Source organism: Sapajus apella, unplaced genomic scaffold (assembly GCF_009761245.1).
Source record: "Sapajus apella isolate SASKATOON/1434 unplaced genomic scaffold, GSC_monkey_1.0 scaffold23, whole genome shotgun sequence".
Taxonomy (NCBI): domain Eukaryota; kingdom Metazoa; phylum Chordata; class Mammalia; order Primates; family Cebidae; genus Sapajus; species Sapajus apella.
The window spans coordinates 1,741,460-1,751,169 of record NW_022436963.1 but is presented as its reverse complement, the minus strand read 5'-3'; the positions used below and the strand labels follow the sequence as shown (position 1 = coordinate 1,751,169).

The 9,710-nt window shown below is 42.3% G+C and overlaps 1 protein-coding gene across 3 annotated transcripts in view; it reads right to left on the bottom strand.

Moving 5' to 3' along the window:
* Positions 1–9,710, bottom strand: part of RBM5 (RNA binding motif protein 5) — a 33,182-nt gene that overhangs the window by 6,267 nt on the left and 17,205 nt on the right. For 2 of the 3 annotated variants that reach the window (XM_032289906.1, XM_032289907.1), the window contains exons 7-17: positions 8,786–8,869; positions 7,646–7,706; positions 6,809–6,874; positions 6,390–6,550; positions 5,539–5,636; positions 4,833–4,920; positions 4,257–4,334; positions 4,100–4,172; positions 3,459–3,544; positions 2,652–2,736; positions 2,342–2,433 (exon numbers count right to left, since the gene is read on the bottom strand). In XM_032289906.1, the coding sequence (XP_032145797.1) occupies positions 2,342–2,433; positions 2,652–2,736; positions 3,459–3,544; positions 4,100–4,172; positions 4,257–4,334; positions 4,833–4,920; positions 5,539–5,636; positions 6,390–6,550; positions 6,809–6,874; positions 7,646–7,706; positions 8,786–8,869 (972 nt within the window). The remainder of the gene's footprint in view (positions 1–2,341; positions 2,434–2,651; positions 2,737–3,458; positions 3,545–4,099; positions 4,173–4,256; positions 4,335–4,832; positions 4,921–5,538; positions 5,637–6,389; positions 6,551–6,808; positions 6,875–7,645; positions 7,707–8,785; positions 8,870–9,710) is intronic. The other variant, XM_032289908.1, reaches the window with a different exon arrangement.

Sequence of the window (9,710 nt, the reverse complement as noted above, 5' to 3'; positions counted from 1 at the left end):
AAAAAAAAAAAAAAAAAGTAAAAAAAAGTCTAGTTCCCATTAATTTAATCCCTGGGCCTAGCTAGAAGGCACCCAAACAGCAATTTATCTCACTCTGTTCCACAGGCTGTTTACATAAATGAGGCAGCCAGAACAGGTGGACGTGTCATGGAATTCACACATTTGCCACGACAACAGCTCATCATCAGGCTCATCCACATAGAATCCTTTGGATACCAGGCAATCGCATACAGGGCGTAAATACTAGCCTGGAGCTGGAAGGAGGTGTTGGTGAAGGAACCCAAGCTCAGCAGGAACTGCAGCAGAGGAAAGGTGTCACATATCCTCTATTTTCCACTCACTCACTCTATCTGCTTAACAGGGACCCAGGAGACAGTGCCTTTTTGTTTTTGAGACAGAGTTTTGCTCTGGTTGCCCAGCATGGAGTGCGACGTCTCAGCTCACTGCAACCTCCGCATTCTGGGCTCGAAGCTATTCTCCTGCCTCAGCCTCCCAAATATAGCTGGGATTACAGGCATGCACCACCATGCCCAGCTAATTTTGTATTTTTAGTATGGAGAGAGGAGGTTTCTCCGTGTTGGTCAGGTTGGTCTTGAACTCCTGACCTCAGGTGATCTGCCCGCCTCAGCCTCCCAAAGTGCTGGGATTACAAGTATAAGAAACCACACCCAGCGGGGAGAGTGTCTGTCTTTTCTGGGTAAGGTGGTGGACAAAACTTTTTCTTCCTTTTACTCTGTAGCCAGGCTGTAGTGCAGAGACCTGTGCTGCCCGGGTTCAAGCAATTCTCTTGCCTCAGCCTCTCAACTAGCTGAGACTACAGGTGTGCACCACCACACCCAGCTAATTTTTGTGTTTTTAGTAGAGACGGGGTTTCACCATGTTGGTTAGGCTGGTCTCGATCTTTTGACCTCATAATCCGCCCACATCGGCCTCCCAAAGTGTTGGAATTACAGGCGTGAGCCACCACGCCTGGCCACAGACACAACTTCTAAAGCCACCAAGGAGAACTGACAAGGTAATAAATGGCCAGACTTCACACACAAGAGAACTGGAAAAAGCATGCAGAGACTTGGCCTGCTTAGGCATGTGGCACACAGCTTCACACTTCAATCTCTCAGAAACAACAAGTTATTAATGCCAAGTTCCTGTTAAAAACACTTATTTGACTATTCTATGTACACAGTTCCCAGTCATAAATAGTTATTTATGGAGTGTTAAAGTTGTTTTTCCTTTTTAAAAGTTACAAATGCCACCAAAAATAAAAAATATCACTCCATACATCTGCTGAATTTTACCCTCAAGAACATACAGGGAGACAAAGTAAATGATGCTGGACACAAAAGGTCACCCATTGTCTGACTCCATTTATATGGCATGTCAAGGACAGCTGGGCGTGGTGGCTCATGCCTGTAATCCTGGCACTTTGGAGGCTGAGGCAGGTGGATCACTTAAGGTCAGGAGTTCAAGACCATCCTGGCCAACATGGTGAATCCCTGTCTCTACTAAAAATACAAAGATTAGCTGGGCTAGGTGGCACATATCTGTAATCCCAGCTACTCGGGAAGCTGAGGCAGAAGAATTGCTTGAACCAGGGAGTCGGAGGTTGCAGTGAGCCAAGATCAAGCTACTGAACGCCAGCCTGGCGACAGAGCGAGATGCTATCTCAAAAACAAAAATAAAACAGGCAAAACAGAGAAAGAGAGTAGATTAGTTGTTGCTGGAGGGGAGAACAGAATGGGTAGTGACTGCTTAACAGGTAGAATTTCTTCTTGGAGTGATGAAAATGTTGTGAGATTAGACAGTGGTTAACGATTACACAACTCTGTGAATACATTAAAAGTGAATACATTAAAAGCCACTGATTTATACACTCTAAAATAGTAAATTTAACAGGGAGAAAAATCACAATTTAAAGTTTCTAGCTAGGTCTTCCCATAAACTGTAAATTGACAACATAATCTATGGCAATTCAAATCAAAATTGTGGTTACTGAAGAGGATACTGACCAGCAATGGGCATGAGGACCAGGTGGGTTGGGAATAAGTGGTGATATATACACATATGTAATACACAAATGTATATATACATGTAAACATTCAAAGAATTGCATATTTCAGTTTTGTATTTTTCTCTATGTGTGTATTATACCCCAAAACATTTTTAACCCTAAAATTAAAACATACTCTCCAAATAAAAATTCCATTTTGATGGCTTTGAAGAAGTTAAAACTAATCAGAGTCATATATTCTTTTGCAGGAAAGATTTCATTTTATGCCTTATAATTGCACTAAGTAAACTAAGATACTTCTAGTGAAACTGAGGAGGAAAGCAGCGCATTTACTTGCGAGTTGGGGTCATAATAGAGCCCTGTTGTCGGATCATAGTAATATCCTGAAGACTCATCATACTGGTAAGTGGACGTGTCAGGTACTGCTGCAAAAACAAAATCCAGTATACAGTCATTCCAGGTAAGAACTGGCTTTATTTCAAATTCTAAGTCAGTGAGATGCAGCAGGCCTAATGTTTCTTCTCTGTCTCATATATATCCCCAAGTGTCCCTCTGACACCCGCAAAGGGAGAAGAACTCTTACTAAACAAAGACAACAACTAAGACCTTCCAACTGTCAACAGCCCCATGAGGTTCGGCTTACCATATTTGGTACCAGGAACTACACCAGTAGGGGAAGCGGCTGGGGCCTGTGTACTTGTGCTAGTGCTAGGCTGTGCTTCCTCAGTCTGGAAAGAACAGCAGCTTCAATATAATTTCAACTGTAAAGCCTTTCAAGAGAGCTAAATCACTGCAATCATCCAGGACGAAGGGCTCCCCTGAGACACACTGTAAGCAATAATCTAAGGCAATCCCTCAGCAAAACACAAGTTGACAACTTTCTTTCTTTTTTTTTTTTTTCCAAGACAGAGTTTTGCTGTGTTGCTCAGGCTGGACTGCAGTGGTGTAATCTTGGCTCACTGCAACCTCTGTCTCCCAGGTTCAAGCAATTCTCCTGCCTCAGCCTCCCAAGTAGCTGGGATTACAGGTATGTGCCACCACACCCGGCTAATTTTTGTATTTTTAGTAGAGACGGGGTTTCACCATGTTGGCCAGGCTGGTCTTGAACTCCTGACCTTATGATCCGCCCGCCTCAGCCTCCCAAAGTGCTGGGATTACAGGCATGAGCCACCATGCTCGGCGACAACTTTCTTTCTAAAGATCAAGTTGAAGCATGCAGAAAGTATAAAATACACAGGTAAAATTTTATATTTTAAAAAATGTATGCAAATATATATATATATATATCATAAAATTATTATCTAATATTTGTAAGATGACAGAAAAAAAATAAGGTTGAAATGTGTATATTACTCAATCCTGGCTCATATAACAGGAAAGGGTAATACTCATACAGCAAAAACAGTTTCCCCATCAGCCACAAGTTCTGTATAGAGGACAACAGGATTACCGGAGAGCCAGGTGGATTGGACGTTTGATTATACAGCTGGGGACTCTGAGACACTACAGCCGCTGAGGTGGTGGTCACTGCTGTGCCTGATGATAAACACAAGGGTTAGGGAAGGACAAGGCACTGAACACCAAGCCAAACATCTTCATTTGTAATGCCCAATCTAGCCTTCTATCATTATATATGTTAGTTCCTACGTATCCTGGAATCTGTGACATTTTCATTTTCTTATAATTCTACTAGATGTGATATACAAAGTTAAGGATTCTAGCTACGAAAATGTCCCCTACATTTTTTTTTTAAGAGTAGGAGTCTCACTCTGTCGCTTAGGCTGGAGTGCAAGTGGCACAATCTCAACTCACTGCAACCTCTGCTGCCTGGTTTCAAGCGACTCTCCTGCCTCAGCCTCCCAAGTAGCTAGGATTACAGGCGCCTGCCACCACGCCTGGCTAATTTTTGTAGTTTTAGTAGAGATGGGGTTTCATCATCTTGACCAGGCTGGTCTTGTACTCCTGACCAGCTATGCCCCCTATACTCTTACAGAAATGGACTTGTAGCTTTTGGTCCAGTTAAGACATTTAGTCACACTTCTTTAACCGTAGGTGCTTAAACAAAGGTAAGAGAGAGACAAAGTTTACTACCTGATGTAGATGATGCATCAGATTCCAATCCTCCAGCTTGTTGCTGATAAAATTGCTGATAATCCTGTGAGTACTGAAGAAAAGTTCACCTTTAAAGCTGCTACTCTCAGACACAATGTGAAAGACTATAAGGTAGATGCTACTAAAATCTACCTACCTGAGCATATTGGGCATAGCCATCTTGACCTGGCTGCAGATAACTGTAGTCAACACTGCCTCCTTCGCCACTTTGAGACTACAAAACATCAAAATGAGACAAAGACAAATTTAGTGGACATCGAGGAAAAAAACTCAGAAGAATTTCCTAAAAATAAGCTCATACTGCCGGGCACGGTGGCTCACGCCTGTAATCCCACTTTGGGAGGCCGAGATGGGAAGATCACCTGAGGTCAGGAGTTCAAGACCAGCCTGGCCAATGTGGTGAAACCCTGTCTCTACTAAAAATACAAAAATTAGCCTGGTGTGGTGGCATGCACCTCTAATCCCAGCTATTTGGCTGAGACAGGAGAATCGCTTGAACCCTGGAGGGAGGCAGTGGAGCTTGAGGTAAGCCAAGATTGCACCATTGTACTCCAGCCTGGGTGATGAGTGACACTCTGTCTCAAAAAATAAGTAAATAAATAAAAAAAAAAAAAATGAAGAGATCGTATTCCAAGTACCACAGGAGAGGTCATGTCTATGAATCTGGGCACCACCACCACACTACCCTGAGCAAAATGATCCTTGATCTTACCTGGGTGGATGACCACTGAGCAGCAGCAATGGCTGTACTAGCTACAGAAAAGGCGCTGACCCGGTTACCATCTGAGAGGACCAAGTCTCTGAAACCACAAAGATCCAATCATGTGATTCTATCTCAGTATTCCCACAATTAGTGCCCCTATACCGCCAAACAGTGATTCACTCCACCCTTTGGCAGGTCTCAAATGCCAGCAAGGCCACATTTCATATGGGAAGGCTCTTCATGGGGAAATTCCTGAGCAAGAAAGTGGCCCTGTAGTATCACTGTTCTACTTTGTAACCTGTCATCTAATAAAGCATTTTTTGGATGTGCAATGATACTAAAAAAGGGAAATTTACAGTGCTAGAATTAAGCACTATATACACGAAGCTACTAGCACGCTGTTCTGGAAGGAAAGGACTATTTCCAGATGGGTTTGCACTATACTGCTGCAGTTTGCAAAGCATGTGTTCTCAACCCATCTGCCATGCTTGGCTTTCTCCTGATCTGAAACCATTTCAGGCAACTTCATCAACGGGTTATAGAGGACAGGAGGGAATAATCTCTAAAAGAAGACAAACGTGTCCCTCCTGGCCTTGGCAATCACAGAGGATCACAGTGTCTCAATATACTTGGGGTACAGGCTTGGTGTACACTTGGCACGCTGTACAAACGTGCAGATGCAGTAGATTGAAATAAGGACAATGAAACCACTCACTTTCTGGCACTTTTTGCAAAGTCAACTCCGATAGTTTTGCCATCAATTTTCAAAGGAGGATGGAGACTCTGTAATATCTGAAGCAGCTGAGAAGCATCCTGAAGAAGAATGTCAAGAAAAACAATTTTGTAATAAAAAATCTCTCCCTACCATCTACCCCATTCAAAGAAATAGTTTTCTATTAAACAAACAAACAAAAGGCAATTAATTCCTTACTGTGTTTGCAGATATGAAACCTCAAGAATAAGAAATACCTCTCTTTCCTCTAGGATGTGAAGGTTACCAGTACTACCACAAGAGAAAATGATAAACCAATCTAAAACAAAGTACATCCAGCACTTTGGGAGGCTGAGGCAGGTGGATCACCTGAGGCCAGGCATTTGAGACCAGGCTGGGCAACATGGTGAAACCTCATCTCTACTAAAAATACAAAAATTAGCCAGGCCTAGTGGTGGGCACCTGTAATCCCAGCTACTTGGGAGCCTGGGGCAGGAGAATCGCTTGCACCCCAGGGGTGCAAGTCGCAGTGAGGCAAGATCATACCACTGCACTATAGCCTGGGCAACAGAGTGGGACTCCATCTCAAAAACGGACAATAACAAAAAAAACAAAGTACAAAGGACTAAACCGTGGCTCAAAAATTCTGCCAATTAGCTGCCTATGGGTATACACATTATTTTTACTACTTACTGAAGTTATTAGTCCTGTAATGTAGCAGTGCAAAAACTGTCATTATGGAGCCTTGAATCTTGGGCTTTAGGAGCCTCAGACATAGTTTCAAAACTGGATGAACCACATTTGCCTCTTAAATCTGTTTCTTTTAAAAAGGAAGGAATCAATGAGAACCTCACCATTGCAGAAGACAGCTGCACAAATGCGAAGCCTCTGTTCTGCTGGGTCTGTTTGTCTTTTATGAGGCGGATGTTATTGACTGCTAAGGACGCATAAGGAGACAGTGCTGTCATGATGGAATCCACCACAGTGTGCGGAGCTATGTTCCGAAGAATGATCGCTAGGGGTAAATGAGACAAATGACATAACCCATGCATTCCCACCACCAATGTTTTCCAAGACAGGGTCAAGTACAAACGAATCTATTTGTGGTGTTCCTAGTGTATTTTCCACCCTGACACAGAGAAGACTCTAAAAACCCAATTTTTTATGGGACAACCCAAAGCTGCTGCTGTTCCTTAAAAAGGGTAGAAGAAGAGAAATTTCCAACTGAGGCAAATTTTTAACATAAAGACCAAAAAATCATATATGAACCTACTATCACAGTAGTAATCCACAGACTGAACCGACTCTGTGGTTCCAGGAGGCACTTCCTGTTCAGAGTCTAGAAGGGAAAGTAATCCAATTAAAGACAAACAACTAATGTATTTTCACCAAAGAAATACATTAAAACCCCCCAAAGTTTTTATTTTAACCACATCTAACATCAGTTTTTTCTTTTTTAAGCATTTGTGCCTATAGTAAAACCTCATTAATTCTGACACGGTTAATGCAGGATGTGAAAACTGTGCAAGAGTATGACTAACACTCTCCTGCACTAAAGGAAGGCAGACATAGAATGCAAGCCAGGTGAGCAGACTTAATTCTGGAAAACAAAAGAACTTTCTGTGCTCTCACAATCATGAGCAGCATTACCTAACCTCAGGGAAAAGGTTTAAAGAAAACAGACAAGTTACTTAAGTACACTAAAATCTATACTTTCCTCAAGCTCACAGTTAACAACCCTATTAATCTGATTTTTGTTTTGTTTTTTAGAGGTAGGGTCTTGCTTTGTTGCCCAGGCTGGAGTGCAGTGGCATGACCATAGCTCACTGCAGCCTTGAACTCCTGGGCTCAAGTAATCCTCTCACCTCAGCCACCTGAGTAGCTAGAACTACAGGTGTGTGCCACCACACCCAGCTAGTTAAAAAAAATTTTTTTTTTTGTAGAGGCAGGGTCTTGCTATCTCTTGCCAGACTGGTACTCAACTCCTATCCTCAAGTGATCTTCCCGCCTTGGCCTTGCAATGTGGTGGGATTACACGCATGAGCCACTGCTCCCTGCCCCAATTAGTCAGGTTTTAATGCATACTATAAACAGCTGAATCCAGTCTTACCAAACTTGTCTGCTCCACATCGGAAGCATTTTAGTCTTTTCCTGAAATTGTTAAGGCAGCACTGAAAAAAAAAAGTTTTATCTGTAATTATTTCTCACATTAGGACAGGCTTTCTAGTAACAATAACAATGGGGCCATGGGTAGGTCCCAGTAACAGAAAAGCAGAAATTCTTATGTAGCTGAGACATGGGGATATAACCTAAAAATTCAGAATGTTAACACTGTAAAATCTCCCACGAAAAACAAAGTTTGTTGTATTTTGAAGAAGAATCCCATTTTCATCAAGCCGAGCAAAGGGTTCAGTTCATTTGAAAACTCTACAGTTAAGTCACTGGTGAGGTTCTTCCTTTTATCAACAGAGCACTACACGGACCATTCTACATATATAAACACAAGGTAAATTAACCACTATCTAGTTCCCAATGGGACAGGGGACAGAGTCTGAGCACTCTCAATATATCAATGTAAACATCCAAGTTCAAAATGGTAAATCATATATAGTTTTGGTGGAGTTCTCAACTATTTTGGTTAATACAGCTAAAAGACTACACCAAAAATTGAGAGCTCTAGAATTCAATAAACACTAACGTGAAACACACCTAAAATCTTAATCACTGGGCTTAGAACCTGCATCTTTTTCATTTTTTTTTTTTTTTTTTTTTTTTTTGAGATAGAGTCTCACTCACTGTCACCCGGGCTAGAGTGCAGTGGCATGATCTCAACTCACTGCAACCTCTGCCTCCTGTGTTCAAGTGATTCTTGTGCCTCAGCCTCTGAGTAGTTGCAATTATAGGCATGTACCAAGATGACCCACTAATTTTTGTGTTTTTAGTAAAGACAGGGTTTTGCCATGTTTGCCAGGCTGGTCTTGAGCTCCTGGCCTCAAGCAATCCACCCACCTCAGCCTCCCAAAGTGCTGGGACTACAGGCATGAGCCACAATGCCTAGCAAGATGCCCACGCATCTTAAACAAAACCTCTAGTTCTATTATCTAGTACCAGTGTAGGAGGACCCTAGGAAAGTCACAAAGCATGAATATTACTGGTGACTGAATACCAATATCCTTGTTTGGACAGTCAAATAAATAGAAAAACAGCAATATCCTAAAGGAGTTTTGTCTATTTGAGAATATATACTTACCTTGTTACAAAGCCAATCTTCAAACTTAGGTCTGGGATTGCTATAATGCATTGCAATGTGCTTTCCTTGAATCACCAACTTTTTCTGTAAGAAAAGAAGTAATTAGTTATTCCCATTGTGAGGAGCATGTGTCCATTTTCCCAGGGCAGAGCACACTTCGGAAAAATCAGTGCTCTGGAATTAAATGGACAACATACGGGGAGGACCAACCACCGCCACCTATACTCTGCCCATCCAATCCTTCAGATAGGCAGTAAGAGAATGGGATGCGGAGTAAAGGTAAACGGAGTCAGGGAGTGCTGAGAAAGCTGTCAAACACTAAACGCTGCCTTGCACCAGGCCGTGTCTCCAGCAGAGACAGAAGTCCTAACATTCAGCATTGACAGGCTGCCTGAGTGTGATAGTCTACTTGAAAAAGCAGAAGACACAACTCTCCCAGTTCTGAGATTGTCTCCTACTTTTGCCCTTAGCATGGAGTCCTTGGGCTTTGCTTCACTTTTTCCCCAGTCCCCCATCCTTACACAAAGTAAAAGCCTTTTACGTTTCTCCTTCCCCAACCTGACCTTCTGCTTCAGGATGTGTCCTTTGTGGGGAAAGGGAGGGGAACTCTTTATAAAGGGAATCTGGTTACAATTCTTTCTCAAGAGGGACTATTCTGAATGCCACCAACTCTAAAACAGCTAAATGAGATTTTTTATTCCCTGCCAACTGCAACCATGTCATGTCCTAGGTGACAGATGTGTTTTTTTCACTAAAATAGATGGTACTCTCTTCAAGTTAACCAGGAGGCCAATGAAGTTTCTTCAGGGGGGTAGGAAAAGCTCATAAATACATATACCACCTCACCCTTCAAGTCAACCATATGACTACAAGGACTTCACTTTAAAAGGTCAAAACTCTCAGCTGAATCAGTCTAGCCAAGAGT